General features: G+C 43.3%; 1 protein-coding gene across 4 annotated transcripts in view; it reads right to left on the reverse strand.

The window, feature by feature from the left end:
* Window positions 1-16,315, reverse strand: part of NEDD4L (NEDD4 like E3 ubiquitin protein ligase) — a 265,091-nt gene that overhangs the window by 142,309 nt on the left and 106,467 nt on the right. For all 4 annotated transcript variants that reach the window (XM_075185067.1, XM_075185072.1, XM_075185079.1 and 1 more), the window contains exon 3: window positions 6,216-6,297. In XM_075185067.1, the coding sequence (XP_075041168.1) occupies window positions 6,216-6,297 (82 nt within the window). The remainder of the gene's footprint in view (window positions 1-6,215; window positions 6,298-16,315) is intronic.

Consider the following 16,315-nt stretch of genomic DNA (forward strand, 5'->3'; position numbering starts at 1 on the left):
CTAAATGGTGTGTAGGATAGAAGGGGGGCTGCTAAAGGGTGGAATTGTAGGGTCTTAATTTATTGTGTGATATGAGGGAAGGGAGTGGGGCTGTCTTAATAGTTCATGAATGGGAGGTGGGGTATTAATTTTATGGTGGAGTTTAGGTAGGGGCTAATTATTTAATGGGTGCTATTTGTGGGGTGATGGTGGGGCAATTTAATTTATTGGGGGAATTTAATTTAATACTGAGGCCTATTAAATTAATATGGGGTGAAGGGACCTTTCACTTACTGCGTAAAACGCAGTACAGTCGACGACCAGTGGTTTGGGCATACATTGCTGTAGAGGGCGCGCTGAACTCGCCTCTCTTCGAGTGAATCGGCTATAGTCTTGGTACAGGTACTGCCCCCTGTGGGTTGCCCTGTGGCCGCTTTCCATCTAGCCCAGAGGTTCTGTAAGCCCGGGACGTGGTGTCCCGCTAAGGTAGATATGTGCGCCTGGGGTGTGATTGGTTGTCCCCAACGTGAACCCAGGGGTTTGATTGGTTGTCCCCCAGTTGATGAGGTCCCAATGGTTAATACTGGGACAGACAGTTGGGTTTTGCCTGGCAGACGTCAGACTGACTGCTCTCTTCTCCACCAATATATTTAAATAAATTATTTAAATTTGCCACACTCAGGTCTCATGTCAGTTATTTAAGGTTATAGTTAAATAAGGGTAAGAAGGTAAAGGACGTCATGATATCAGCCGTTAAGCCTTTTATAGGAACTAGGGGCCTATTTATGAAAGAGTGATAAGATTTTTGGTGATCAGGCTCATTACCACTTCACCCTATATGAGTGATGAGCAAAAGGCGGACCTGGGCCCTCATGTGGCCCCAGCTCTTTCCTGCCTTATTGCCAGATGTGTTTGTAACAGCTGTACAAATCCTGCTGATAGGTTATTACAGGTAGGTGCCTTTCTTTGTTTACACGTATAGTTTACCCTTATTGCTGAGAATAAGGGTAATGTGTCAATAGAGTGTAAGCTTGTGAGCAGGGCCCTCAAACCTCTCTCTGTATTACCCAGTATTGTTTTATTACAGGTGTTTGTTCCCAATTATAAAGCTATGGAATTTGTTGGGGCTATGTAAATAAATGATGTGTGGCCCTTTTGAAGGTTAGAGGGCCTCCCATGTGGCCCCTGAGGTATCAGAGTGCCCACCACTGTCCTATATGTTAACAGGGTTAACACCTGCGATATCTGCGTTATTCCCACAAACGTCTATGGGCCTGGCGGAAATATACCATTTATCAGGTGGTGGGCCAGTATTACGGGGGCAGCTGATTAACGCTCATATATATTGTTGTCTTTTAATATGACCGAAAGAAAAATTATCTTTTTCACCTAGACGAGGGAAATGATAGACACCTTAGTGTCTTGACTGAGGCACGCCTCAGTGCTTACCATAATGAATGAAAATACCTCAGTGATGTCACTGTGCTCCTAGTAGGTAGTTGATAGGCTACCACAAAATGGCTGCTCCCATGTGCTCACGGAACAGGTACATGCTGGTTACCGTGCGCATCCCTACATAAAAGTGATTAACACGTGCACTGCAGATGACAAGTAAGGATAAATATAGCTCTATACAATTAAAAACAATAACTACGTTATTTTATTGCGCTCCCTGCTGCCCGTCCTGTTTATGAGAGACAAGGAGTGAAATTGTGAATGATACCTACCGGATTTGAGGGAAATGAAAGGATATCATTATAGAAAGATAGGGATCAAAAACCTGCACGACTGTCAAATTTTCATTGGTTGGGGGGAAGACATTGGTACATTAGTTTTGTAAAAACAAAATAATTAAAAAAAATATATATATATATATATAAACAACAAAAATCACCAAAACTTTCCTTAGTGAAAGTGTGAACAGGCCACATTAAACATTACAAGAACCCCACAGCTTGCCAATAGCACACTCCCTATGTTTAATAGGCCTGTACATTAATTTACTGCACCAATCTCAGTGTGCGTCCACCCTGGCTGCCGCATTAGCCTCAAGCTCCCAATGGGTAGCATCCCCCAACCAATGCAATACTCGGGGGGCGGGGTGCAGGAGGTAAGCTGCTGCTGTGGTGCCCCAAAATCTGAGTACCCTGGGGTGTATCTATATGTTTTTAATTTGTTAATTTAATTTGTTAATTGTTAAAAGTGTTTATAAAGATTAAAAAAAAAAATATATATATATATATTTTCCTGAGGGAGAAGTGACAGTTGGGAGTGGTTGGTGGTTGCCGGGAGTGACAGTGGGGAGTGGTTGGTGGTTGCCGGGAGTAACAGGAAGGAGGAGTGTGTGGCATAGCAACAAGTCCACTAACTTTGGTAATAACTGTGAACTCCCAGAAGGCAGTGGGGAGAGGAAAGTTCTAGACTTCTGAGGGAGAGAGATCCCTGTGTCTGCATAGACTGAGAGAGAAAAATAGGGACAGAATGAAAATCGGACAAAGTGATCTATAAGCAGATTAAAGGTGAAGTAAGTGTAAGAAGAGAAGGAGATAAGAAGTGAGCCAAAGAGCGGTGTGAGTAAAAAGGAAAGTACTGAAAACAAATAAGCAGTATAGAGATCTGTGACATCACACTAAACAGACTGAGCTATGTACTGAGAACAGTGTGAGAGGAGAGAGAATAGAGAGGTCTGTGAATACACACAACAGAGACTGTAATACAAAAGATCATCAGTTTATTTGGCGTGAAAAAGTAATTTATGGGCCCCAACCACGTGCAGCACTTCTACTAAATTCCTGTGCACAGTTCAACCCAGGACTGAGTGTAAATATGGTAACGTTACCAAATGTTTTAGTGGAATATTAATGTTAAGTGATTTACCTGAAAATTGATTTATTGTTATTATATGTTAAATGCTATTGTGCTCTATGTTGATCAAATTAATATTTTGTCATTACCATTGAGTTGAAGGGGTCAGTGGCGCGGTTGCTTACCAAAATTATCTTTACCGCATTATTAATAAACCCAAGTTATTTGTCCAATCCTTTTCCCTTTCATTGAGGTATTTATCTCCTGACCACCGGATGTCCGAATAAAAAAGAACCTGAATCGTGTCTGCAGGACAAGGTAAGGGAAGGGAATCCCATCAATACTCGGCCACCACACTGCTATACCAAGGTCAAGGAGGAGCGAGGATTAATAAAATGCATTTAGAAAAGCCTTGGGCTAAATAACACGTACTTGTAGAATAAAGGGCAGAGTCCTGACCTGTTCAGATTAAGGTATAAAATACAGGATTTCACAGCGGATATTCCGGCTCGGACCAGAAACCGACCCCAGGAGCTGGTATAGTCCGGAGCGTATGTATCATAAAACAGAGAGAGGGCCACACAGGCCGAGCACCTTGTAGAATTATATTATTATCTATAGCTCGGTTACTGCTTATCTGTACATAAACACAATAAACAGAGCTGCTTATAGAAAAAACACTGGCACAACTTTTTCACTGCTGACAAATCAATCACCACAACTGTATATCAACATGAGTAGAACCAGTTTACAAAATAAACAAATCTGTGTAGGCTTAAGCTTAACCCTATCGACCCACGAGTTACATGCACATTGTCACTTTCTAAAGAATGAGGATTTGTTTATTTATTTAATTTTTAATGATGGCTTATTTCCAGGTTTTTTTCCTGCGGATAAGGTTTGTGTGTTTAATTGCTGGCGCAGGTGATATCATACTTGCCTACTTTTGGCAAGTTGTATGCAGAGGGGTGTGCTTAGAGGGCGGGGTACGGTGAATTGCGGCATTTCATCACGAGGGCGGGGCCAAAATGCCGCAATTCACTGCGAATCGTGTCATTTTAGCCCTGCAACTGCGGGATGCAGGAGATTTGCCAGCTCTCCCGGGAGTCCGTGAGACCAACCCGAATTTCGGGAGTATCCCAGACATTCCGGGAGAGTTGGCAAGCATGAGTGCTTTACCAGAGAAACTAAAATGTTGCACATGAAACAAGAGTCACTGCCTTTTCCCTTTCTCAGAGAGGCTCTACCACACTTGTTTCCACTATGGCGCAGTGACTCTAAACTCATCTCCTGGTTTTAGTGAAAACCAACCCCAGAATAAGGACGGGTAACGATTTTAGAGGGAGGTGGGGTTATGCTGCCCAACCTTTTAAAAATAATACAGATTCCATTCAAACAGCTTAGGAGAAAGCCCCCAGGACAAGCGGTTTGAACTTCTGTTGAATTATGTTTTGTTTTTATAGATAACATGCAAGTGAAAGTAAGGCGTGCCATGAATTGAACAGGTCTTTTTTTGTGCCGGCTACATACTTTGTATAAGGAAGTAATATGGATGCAAAAAGACCTTGGGGTAAATGTATCAATATGCGGGTTCTTCAACACCCGCGTGTTCAGCCTCTACCGCGATTAAATTTCAAGCGGCGCTGCACTGTAAAGGGAAGTTAACCCTTTACAATGCAGCACTGCTTGAAATTTAATCGCGGAAGAGGCTGAACACGCGGGTGTTGAAGAACCCGCATATTGATACATTTACCCCCTTGTGTGTGAAATTAGGAGGAACTGAATGGAGTGAATTTTGTATGAAGCATCATCACATATGATCACACTTGCCAACTCTCCCTGAATGTCAGGGAGGCTCCCTGAAATAGGGGTGATCTCCCTCACTCCCTGAAGAGTCTGGCATTCTCCCTGATGCTGAGCCAGTACAAGACGTGGTTGGCTTCGCCATCTGTGGTATGATGACAGTTCAGAAATTGTGTCCTATGTCCATGTATTGATGTCTATGGAGGTGGCCATTTTCATGGAGACCAAGATTTAATCAAAGACTGACAGGTAAGACAACATGACTTCAGTAATGGAGGCAGAAATGTAAAAGACACTTCAGTCTCTAGAGATTCATGAGCTGCTTTTCTGTAACGCATAGTTGCCTACTCTCCCGGAATGTCAGGGAGACTCCCGCATTTCTGGGTGACCTCCCGGGCGAGCAGGGCAACCTCCTGGTTCTCGTCCATGCAATAGACAAGTGGCGGGGGCGGGGCTTAACGATGCAAATTTTGCGTCATCTTAGCCCCACCCCCTGCTGTAATTGGCCAAAATTGTGTCAATCATTTAGGGGGTGGGGCCAAAATGATGCGATTCATCAAGCCCCACCCCCACCTCCCATGGGATCTCCCTGAAGCCAACGAGGAAAAGTTGGCAAGTTAGATATGAATATAGGGATAAAAAATCAATAGTTCCCTCATGCATGTAGCAGGGACATAAAGGGCACGCCACTTCCTCTCCTAAACGTTCTGACCCCGCCACGCTCCTAATGCAGCGATTGCAGTGGGATGTACAGGTGTTTAGTGTATTGCACTGCAAGCAGCCCCTGAAATTGTGCCTTCTCATCATCATCTATTTATATAGCGCCACTAATTCCGCAGCGCTGTACAGAGAACTCACTCACATCAGTCCCTGCCCCATTGGAGCTTACAGTCTAAATTGCGAGACAGAGCGAGACAGAGCGAGACAGAGCGAGACAGAGCGAGACAGAGCGAGACAGAGCGAGACAGAGCGAGACAGAGCGAGACAGAGCGAGACAGAGCGAGACAGAGCGAGACAGAGCGAGACAGAGCGAGACAGAGCGAGACTAGGGTCAATATTTTGATAGCAGCCAATTGACCTACTTGTATGTTTTTGGAGTGTGGGAGGAAACCGGAGCACCCGGAGGAAACCCACGCAAGCACGGGGAGAACATACAAACTCCACACAGATAATGGTCGGGAATTGAACTCATGACCCCAGTGCTGTGAGGCAGAAGTGCCAACCACTAAGCTACCGTGCACCTGTAATCAGTTTATGTATTAGATGCTCTCTACACTTCTCTGTATTGTAAATTGGTTTCCATATATTCTACTGAATCTCTATAGAAAATAAACCCCAATTATAAATATGCCTGGAATAGAAAGAACAACGGCAGTCACAGAGATCTGCATAACTGCAATGATGGGAACAAGACTCGGTTGTGGGGCGATATATAGTGCTGATCTCCTCGCTATTAAGATTAATATATCTTATCAGACTAATCATGGACAATTACAAAATTCTGGTCTTAATAAACAAAAATTGCAACAAAAGGTTGATAATATAAAATGACTACAAATCATTTCCGTAGTAAAGTGTGCCCATCTTAGATACGATGCCTATTTGCCCCATGGCAGCGAACGACTTACCTTTTTGATGGTCTTGGTTTGTACCAAGGCAAGTTCTCTGTTCTCATCCGCTACGTATAGGGACAGCTTCACATAGGGGTCACTGCAAGAGAAGATATAGATCTATATTAAGAAAGCTCAATAGTAGAAGAGTCTCGGTAACAGACAACTTTCCCACCATCTGTTACCAAATGCTGATCACACCAAGGGGCATCTATAACGACCTGGGGAGGAGCGGTGCAGAACGGCAGAGCGGTAGCACGTCACGGCGGTTCAGCAAGGAAATAACGGTTATGATACATACACTGTGCAATGTATATATCGGAGGTTTAACTGCCCTCTTATGTATAAACAAGACTTGTCTGGGGTGACATTGCCCATCTACCCTCCACCGTGTTAGCTACTGTATTTTCTAAATGCCAGCATTTCACGATTGCACAAGGTTACCACCACCTGCAGGGAGGGCCCTCTTAAGAACATCTTGGGCCCCTGGCACAGCAGTGCACCGGGGCCCCTATATAAAAAAAAATAAAAAAAATGATTATATATATGGGCCCTGCAGCCCAGAGGGGGCCCTTCGGAGGCAGCAAAAAAAAAACCTGGAAAAAAAAAAAAAAGACAATACTTACCTTGCGGTCAGCTGGCGATCCGGGTCCCTCCATGGTCTCCTTCTCCGTCGCGCTCCGCAATGGATGTCGGGCGGGCGTGATGACGTCATGCCCGACATGCACTGCGAGCGCCGTACGGAGGAGGAGACCATGGAGGGAGCCGGATCGCCAGCTGACCGCAAGGTAAGTATTGTCTTTTTTTTTTCCAGGTTTTTTTTTTTTTTGCTGCCTCCGACGGGCCCCCCTGGGCTGCAGGGCCCCCGGGCACCTGCCCATTGTGCCCAATGGGAAAGACGGCCCTGCCTGCAGGTCAGGTTTTCACACATTGGTTCTTCTCTTCACAAGCCGTTAACTGTGCAGTGTCACATTCTGTCTCACAACTATTAATAACATTTATGCAGCGCCAACAAAGTCTGCAGCTAGTTACAATTGGGAACAAAACACAGCAACGAAACAAGACTGGGCATCAACAAACCTACAACGAGGTAAGAGGGCCCCGCTCACAAGCTCACAGTCTATAGAAAAACAGGAGTTTGAAACAGGAGCTAAAATGCCACATATTTCATATTGGTCCGGCCAGTTTACAATGGGAGAACAGCACTTAGTGGGGCTGTATGACCCAGTCACACAGTAACACTGGTGTACCCGTCAGTAGGCGGATTATAGATCGAGAATGAATGTAAGTTTTGTGTAAACTATGCAAAGCGGCGAATGCAGCCTAAAGAAAGTCTTGTAACCGGGAACGGTAGCAGGTAATGAGTGTGGAGACAAGGTGCAGGACTTACAAAGAGCAGAGGGGTCGAGTTGGGAGATATTCTGAGACAAGTGAAGAGAACTATGTTAGATACAGTCTTTGTATGTTAGTGGAAGTCATTTCAATTCTATTATTAGGTAAAGTACAGACAACCCCTGCAGGGACTGGCAGAGCACGGCTGTAGTAGAAGGTATTTGAAGTGTCTCCTGTGAGATACTTCGGATGTTTCTTAGGTGTATGCAACAGGATTTGGATACAGATAGGATGTGAGGAACAAAGGACAGTTCTGAACCATGGAGGACTCCTAGGCAGCAAGCTTGAGGGTTAGGATGGGAACACAAAGAACTCTTCGACATCTGCTGTTAAATGATGGAAAGATTAATAGGTACATTTTTGAAAGAATAAATTGGAAGCGGTGAGAGGACATCCAAGATGAAATTGGAGAAAGACATTCACTAAGAGGATGGAATAATTTGGGTGCCATCTGTATACAGATGATACTGAAACCAGAAGGAGTGTGTTTGTCTTCCAAAAGTTGTGGTATAGACGGAGAAGATAAGAGGACTAAGGACCAAGGGGTATATTTACTAAACTGAGGGTTTGAAAGTGTGGAGATGTTGCCTATAGCAACCAATCAGATTCTAGTTATCATTTATTTAGTACATTCTACACAATGACAGCTAGACTCTGATTGGTTGCTATAAGCAACATCTCCACTTTTTCAAACCCGCAGTATAGTAAATATGCCCCTTAAGTCTTTATGGAACTCTAACTGATAGAGGAAGCTTAGAGGAGGCCGATCCAGAGATCTAAACACTGAAGAAGCTATTTGATAAGTAAGATGAGATCCTGGATAGGGCAGTGTCCTGAAGACTTAGGGAATACAGTGTTTGTATGAGCAATGAGTGGTCAAATGCAGCAGAGAGATCCAGGAGAATTAAAAAGGTAGTAGTGTTGAAATAATTGACCAACTTAGTCAGTTTAGTCTTGGTGGAGAATAAAGAAAGCCTGACTGAAGAGGTCCAATAAACTGTGCAAGGAACGTTGGTGTGTGGGGGTTACTGTATGTAAGCCACTCAAGAAGCATGGAGGGGAATGGGAGCTGAGAGATGGGATCGTTATCACAGAGAATTTGGGTCAGAATTAGCTTTCACAATGGGGGCAATAACTATGGGCATGAACTTTCATAGGTCATAAAGGTGAATCATTTTACCATAATGTTAGATTGCCTGTAGTGTATCGCAATGCAAGCAGCCCCTGAAATTGGCAACCAATCTAAAAAGGCAACCAAACAAAATTATATTCGCAATAAAATTGAAAACAAAATAAAATTAGGCTGTACACATCAGCCACATTCCAGGAGATATTTTAGGGATAGTCCACAATTCTTCCCAAAATCACATTCTTGGTTGTGGATTATAACTCGCTGCGTAATATACAGGTTAGAGTACCCTCCAATTTCAATTACCCTATAGAATTATAAGTCCGAGTGCTTTCATATTGATAACATAGCAAATGTTTCTATTTTATAGGCACACTTGCGTACTTGCAGTAGGCGACGTCCGGGAGAGGGGCGTGGCTAGAGGGTGGGGGGGGCGGGACAGATTGAATAGCGTCATTTTGGGGCCCAAATGACGCGATTCCCGGTGAATCGCATTATTTTAGCAAGTTAATTTAGGGATGCGGGAGAAATGCCAGCTCTCCCGGGAGTCCGGGAGACTGACCCGAATTTTGGGAGTCTCCCGGACTTTCCGGGAGAGTTGGCAAGTATGGTTATAGGGCTGACATCACACTGCTATTTTCCCAGCCAGTCGCCAACACATAATAGAAGTCATTTCCTGGGTGAATACTCCCGAGTACTTCGTGCCTAATCATGTCACAATAATTCCTAGTAGATTGAGACTACAATATTCTGAAAATTGGTTCAGCTGTCTCACCTGTGTGTACACATCTGGGAGAACAATAAAATACACAAAGTTATGTTTATATAAATGTTTCTCAGGAATACGGTGATATCACCATGTTCTATTAACAATTGCTAAACACCAATAATCCCAATATTACAAGACTAGAAATTGAATGGAAATAGTGCATCCATATAATCTATACATCAACCATTGTATAATTTGTTACGCTGGTACGAGTGCACATATGTATATATTGTAAATCATATACAGTAAAATATTATTAATGCTCTAAGCACAAAATAGTTTGCATTTCTAAAAGGACTTGTACCTATGAGTTTTGATAAAAACAAACATAAGATGCTAGTTAAAAGCATAGACAAAACCTTGTACTATGTCCTCACCCCCCCCCCCCTCCCCTCCCCTCCCCTCCCCTCCCCCTGCAGCATAGTGTACTATGTACTTAATCAGTATTTACATTTAAGTTAATAGTATTTTACAGAGCGCTAACATTTCGGGATGCTGCAGGCAAATGGCAAAATGGACACAAAGACCAAAGTAGTTAATATACATTTTTTGGACTATCCGCATGAGACCGCACTTAATAGGATTTAAGGACGCGAGTTAAACGCTTAAAACGAACCCCTGTGTGTACGAGGCCTTACAGTACACATTGCTACTTCATACTACACAGTAATGTATACAATGCTCGTTTTCTTCACCAAGCTGAGCCCCTGAAGGCAGCAATTAGCTCCGTGTGTCACTTCATAACACATCCATCACGTCTCACTGGCTTTCAGGCAGACGCTTGCAGCTTATAGAACAGAATGAAGGCGTTTTACCCAGAGTGGTCCAGCTACATCTAGCGGTGGGAAGTGGGAGATCTGGGGCTCTGCGATTCTCAACGCTTCTCTGATCCAACACAACGGTGCCATGAGCACAACATATACAGTAACACAGACAGATAGGGCGTATGGATCCAAACCCTGACAGCGGACACTGAAGACAGATCACGTCTGCGTTGATCTTATAATGTGATTGAGCAGCTTCCAGTTCTGTATTGTTTGAGCTTTATAACAGTATGAGTACACAGGTGTCTTCATGACTATTTTTTAAAATGTTGAGCTACCTTAAATGCATTACAAATGCTGATTAATTAGCTATGATTTTTTACTTTAGTCCAGTTACCCACAGATCTAAAACAAAAAAAAATAAAAATAAGCATGCTTTTACCATGCTAGTAAAAGCATTTAAAGGGGTATGGGGGTTGGAGCTTATTGATTCCATGACCCCATACCAAGGCTGCCTAACTGCGCTACCTTAATAAATAATCGTCTCTGCGTTGTTTTCCTCTGGGTGCTCCGGTTTCCTCCCACACGCCAAAAAACCTACTGGTAGGTTAATTGGTTGCTAACAAAATTAACCCTTGTCTGTGTGAAAATTTACATTTTCAAACTTCAATGGGGCAGGGACTGACGTGAGTGACAAATTTTCTCTGTACAGCGCTCCGGAATTGGTGGCGCTATATGAATAAATGATGATCCTCGTCTCTATTCAACGCACGTTCATTGCAAATGATCTCAAGGGGAGTTAACCCTAATCCGCAGCTGTGAGCGCTGGTGACAACAGATTGCAATAGCAAATGACAGGGGGTCAATAACGTTTTAACGCCAGTGGGTATCCACCCTACAATGCATTGAGGGTCTCCTTCCTCTGTTTTTGCTTCTCTTTGTTTTAATTTTTTTATTTTAACATAAAAGGATGGAAAACAGATGGAAAGGGATCATCATCATTTATTTATATAGCGCCACCAATTCCAGAGTGCTGTACAGAGAATATCTGTCACTAACATCGGTCACTGCCCCATTGCAGTTTAAAGTGTACATTTCCACGTAGACCAGGGTTATTTTTGTTAGCAACCAATCAACCTACCAGTAGGTTTTTGGAGTATGGGAGGAAACAGGAGTACCCAGAGGAAACCCACACAAAGACGATTATTTTTATAGCTTCAACAGATTACGCAGCTGGTTACAGAGAATGTTTATTCATTCACAACAGTTTCTGCTCCAGTCTAAATTTTCTACCAAACAAACAAAAGGGTTGATTCCACCCAAACCCACTAGTTTTGGACCATGGACGTCACCTGGATCAGCAGGGCGGGGACAGATGTGATCGGTTCAATATTCTCTGGATATCGCTGCGTATTATGGTGGCGCTATACAATAATATCGATAAATGTGACATCACATCGCTGCCCGCTCGTTGTTCATGGAGGCGGGTGTACTGATGTTGTTTGCCTCATCACTGCATGTTGGCAGTACGCGGCTATGTAATTAATACAGCATTTTCTTATGTGGCTCCCATGTCAGAGCATTGGCATCCGAGTAGCCCGGGAATCCTGTAAAACGCAAGGATCTGCCGACGGCTAGTACGTGCTGGCTCTCAATGACAAGGTGCTAGAACTTGTAGCAGCCTATCACGTTTGCTTTCATTTTATGAACCATACCAGAAATATGACAGAACATGATTAGTTGCTACTGTTACAGTAATTTTCTTATGCAACAGTTGTCATAAAAATCCCAACATATCTTTAATCTGAGTTTGGAAGCTCAGACAGAAGCAGCAGAGAGCTGAATCAAAAAATAATTTTCCAGGCAGCACTAACATAGCCATGTAAAATGGATCTGATCCAGGTTACACTTAGTCTATTAGGACTAGCAATGAGAGAGACACTTTAAAAAAAAAAAAATGAAGAAAATAAAACTAAAAGTCAAACAAACAGGTCAAAGTTTTGGCTAGGACCCTTAGTCCTCTACATACTCCACTGCATGTATCTGTTTTGCACCTATCAGGTGCAGAGCGACAATAGTACAGAGGTCCTCCTAGAACAGACCTGATTGAACATTACATGGAAGCCATAAAGGAGTGTTAGCCTGTGGTTGACAAGGAGAGCAGGGTGGTTTCCGACACACCAGAAAACAAGCACTCATACCAACCACAATATGGCCCATGCCCAGAGCTAGTGCAGAAACATAACATCATTGCTGGATAGGTTCCAAACCCCACATCGTAGTTGCTATGAGATAAATAAGCCACACAAGTCACATTGCAGCTGAGAAAGTCTAATTCACTAACTGTCCGGCCGTTACTAAGTGCTACTCCTTACCTTTCATGTTATTGATTGGAAGTCTCCCATTGATTGATTGAAACGCATATATTCTTAGCTCACAGGAACGACTTACAACAGAAATGAGCAACCGGCACCTGACACTGCAGTGTAATAATGTGACATAGGGTGACTCACTATGTGAACTCTGTAGATGTAGAAATAACATTACTCCACCTGTCCTGTATACTCCCTATGATGCATTCTAATCACCTGCGAATCCATGTACATTGAAGTAAGCACATGGCTGTTTTGTTTATTGCAGCCAGTGCAGCAGTTTACTCAAAGCAGCAACCCCATGAATAAAATCAGGCTATGGGGGTGTTTTTCTGTTTTGTCGTTTAACATAAATTACTGTGGCAATAAAGAAGAATGTTGGTATTAACCATTCAACCTTTATATTTTTTTACCTCATTAATGATTTATAAATCTGGACTACCATGGCAACCACAGTTACATAGCACATGATGTTTAGGGCAGAGAGGCTTGGGCATGCCCCTCTAAGTTCTTTCTGCACTGTGACATTCCCCCACCCCCTCCATCTGACATCACATGACACGCCGAGAGCAGTGAGCCTGTGTCTGTGTAGCAGACTGACTTGGTCCTGCAACCGTTTGTTTGCCACTGGAGAGCTTTTGAAAAAGAGATAATGATTTGTAGCGTGATTGGTAGGAAAAAATACTATGAGACTCTTTATAAAGTAGAAAACAAATAAACCTTACAAGTGGGATTGCAGCTTTAAAAAGGTGCCAGGCTGCAATTCTGCCAGTCGATTTTAAACCCCAATAGCCACAAAATGCTGCAGGGTCCCAAGAAGATTTCCAATCTTGGAATGGATCCCAGGATTGTTGTACTACGACCGGCACCCTTTCATAGAGAAGCATTATCATTTGCAATTATGTCAGCGCAGTTTTCAGAAATGTAGGACATTTTTGTCCCATTGATTTTCTGCTGTTCTGCTTTTGCACACAGAGTCTATGTTTTTAATAAATGTGCCCCATACATGTAACTATTCAGTAATTAGATGAAGTTTCCTGGGAACATTTTTTATTGCACCCACAGAGTAGCGGAAAATGAAAAGGGCAGAAATACTGGCTGAGCTTGTTGTAGTACACCAGGATTTACTTAGCACTGATTTAGTGCCCTAAGAAAGCCAGTTTATCTGTTGCTAAAACACTGAACAGATTAATTCCATTATGTACGGTGCTTTACTCACCGCTATTATTATTTAATTTGTCAACCGGCATCTAATGAGTTATGAGGAGTTATTGCACTTCTGTACTTTTGCACCTAAGTTATTTAATAACCTCCTTAACCACTGAAGCGAGTGCACAAAAGTGAAAAGGAGGGGGGGGGGGGGGGCGAACAAGAGAGGGGGGGAAGGGCACATTAACCTGATCAGAACAGCAAGTTCAAAACATTCATGGAACAAAAATTCATGAGCAATTGCGGCACATTAGGCCTTTCCTGGTTACTTCTTCTCCATACTTGCCAACTCTCCCAGAATGCCTGGGAGACTCCCTAATTCCGGGTAGGTCACCCGGGAGATCTGACAATTCTCCCGCATCTGCCCAGATTTGAAGCCTCCATGATGTGATTCTCCGGGAATTGCATCATTTTGGCCCATCCCCCCGTGCTAAAATGAGGCGTTTGCATCATTGCATCACAGGGGGCGGGGAAAAAATTACGCGATTCGCAGATCCCCGTCCCCTCACGCACACCTTTACACCGAGACTCCTGGAGGCCAATCGCTAAAGGTTGGCAACTATGTTCTTTTCATCTGAATTCAGCATTGGGCCAAACTAGAAATATGAAATGCGATGGAAGATCTGCGACACGGTGATCTGCGGCAGGCTGACCGCGCAGAGTATGACGTATTTTAAGGAAGCAGCCTGCAAATTAGCAGGCAATTATTTAAGTGGAGTGATTGCTAACGTCCGGTATTACATAAGACACCCAAGTAACTACTTAAAGAAAACAGGACATACAAGTTAATGTACTGAACACCAACTACTGTAATATTCCATTGACTGGTATGGTTACCTCAACTAAATTCACTAAATATTCTACGTGGCCAGATATCTTAAACAGTAAGAGTTAGTAAAGACATTATATTCTTTAATTTACCACAGACATCACCATACGGGTTTTAAAAATAAACAAAATTTGTGCTAATCACATGAATGAAAATATATTTTTATAAATATAACCTTATTCAGAAAACACAGAGGCTCAAACATCCCAGATAAAGGACCCCACACATGTACTTTATGTTAAAAAATACTACAAATATGAAAAAGAGGTACTAGTACTAATACCTGCCTACGCTCCCGGAATGTCCGGGAGACCACTAAATTTCAGGGAGCCCTAGATGATCAGGTTTCTTTTTCTTGTTAATGTCGCAGTGGTGGGTGAATTAGGTCATCGCAACGCAGACACGCACGCGTTCCTTGGGTGCAAAAGTTAGGCAAGTATGAGGAATACTAGTAGTTCAAAATACAGTACATTTTTCTCTGTCTAGGGATAACGTGACTTGAAACCATTTCTGCATAAAACAGTTCGAAATTCACAAAATAGTTTCTTCTTTATTACTTTAAGAGAAAAAAATATATATATTAGCAAGAAAATGTTATAGAGAAAAACCCCCCCAAAAAAACAGCTACATTTTGCCAATTAACACACAAAGTCTAACCAGCACTTTTAGAACATGCTCCCAATGGAGGATTCCAGATGGATGTAGGGCACAGTTTTATCCAGCCTCGGACTGGCCTGTCGGGCTATAGAGCGGTAGGCCCGGGCGCGATTAAGCCCCGCCCCCTCCGACATTGGGGTCGAGCTTGCAGGGAGCACCTCGTAGACGGTCGTCTGTGGCGGCAGTGTAAGAAACACACTACCGCGCAGGCACAGAGAGCCGTGTCTGGGATCTCTGCCCAGACACGGCTCTCTGCGCCTGCGCGGTAGTGTGTTGTGAACTTCAGCAGGGGAGGAGGAGCTGTCAGTACCCGCGGCCGCACAGAGGAGCATCGCCATTATGTAAGTTTTATGTTGCCAGCCCATGATTGTTTGCTATCCTTAATGGGGTTTTCTTTTTAAAAAAAACAAAAAAAACTTCAAGTCCTGTCTGTGTTATTTGTGTGTTTTATGTGACTGGTGTTATAGTTAGTTTTATCTTTTTTTTGTGTTGGAATGAGGCTATAGAGAGAGGAAGGAGGGTGGGGGCTAGGACAAGTTGGGGGAGTGAGAGTGCTCCCGGTGAGAGTGTGGAGAACCAAAGAAAGGAAAGTAGAAGAGGATGTCGTAGAGAAGGTGCTGGAGGAAGCAGGGTGATAACAATGGCCAGGTTATAATAAAGTCTGGCTGCGATATTCATTTCTCTCATGATGAGACTTGTGCTCTCCTAAATAGTATAGTAGCCTGTTATACACAGATTTTTGGTAGTGACGCAGCAGACAACGCTGAGTCACAAACACCAGTAGTGGAATGGTGTCCGCAATGCTGTAATGCAGTAGGCCCATTAAAGCACAGTGCAATAAACATTATTCTGATATAAACAGGTGACTGAAAGGAAAATATCTGATGGAAAAAAAGGTTTGCTGCAGCAACAGGAGGGGGCCCTGCCCTGATTTTGGAACTGTTATTGTTTCCATGCATCCTTATTAGCAGTGTCGGACTGGCCCAGCGGACTACCG

Source organism: Mixophyes fleayi, chromosome 1 (genome assembly GCF_038048845.1).
Source record: "Mixophyes fleayi isolate aMixFle1 chromosome 1, aMixFle1.hap1, whole genome shotgun sequence".
Classification (NCBI taxonomy): domain Eukaryota; kingdom Metazoa; phylum Chordata; class Amphibia; order Anura; family Limnodynastidae; genus Mixophyes; species Mixophyes fleayi.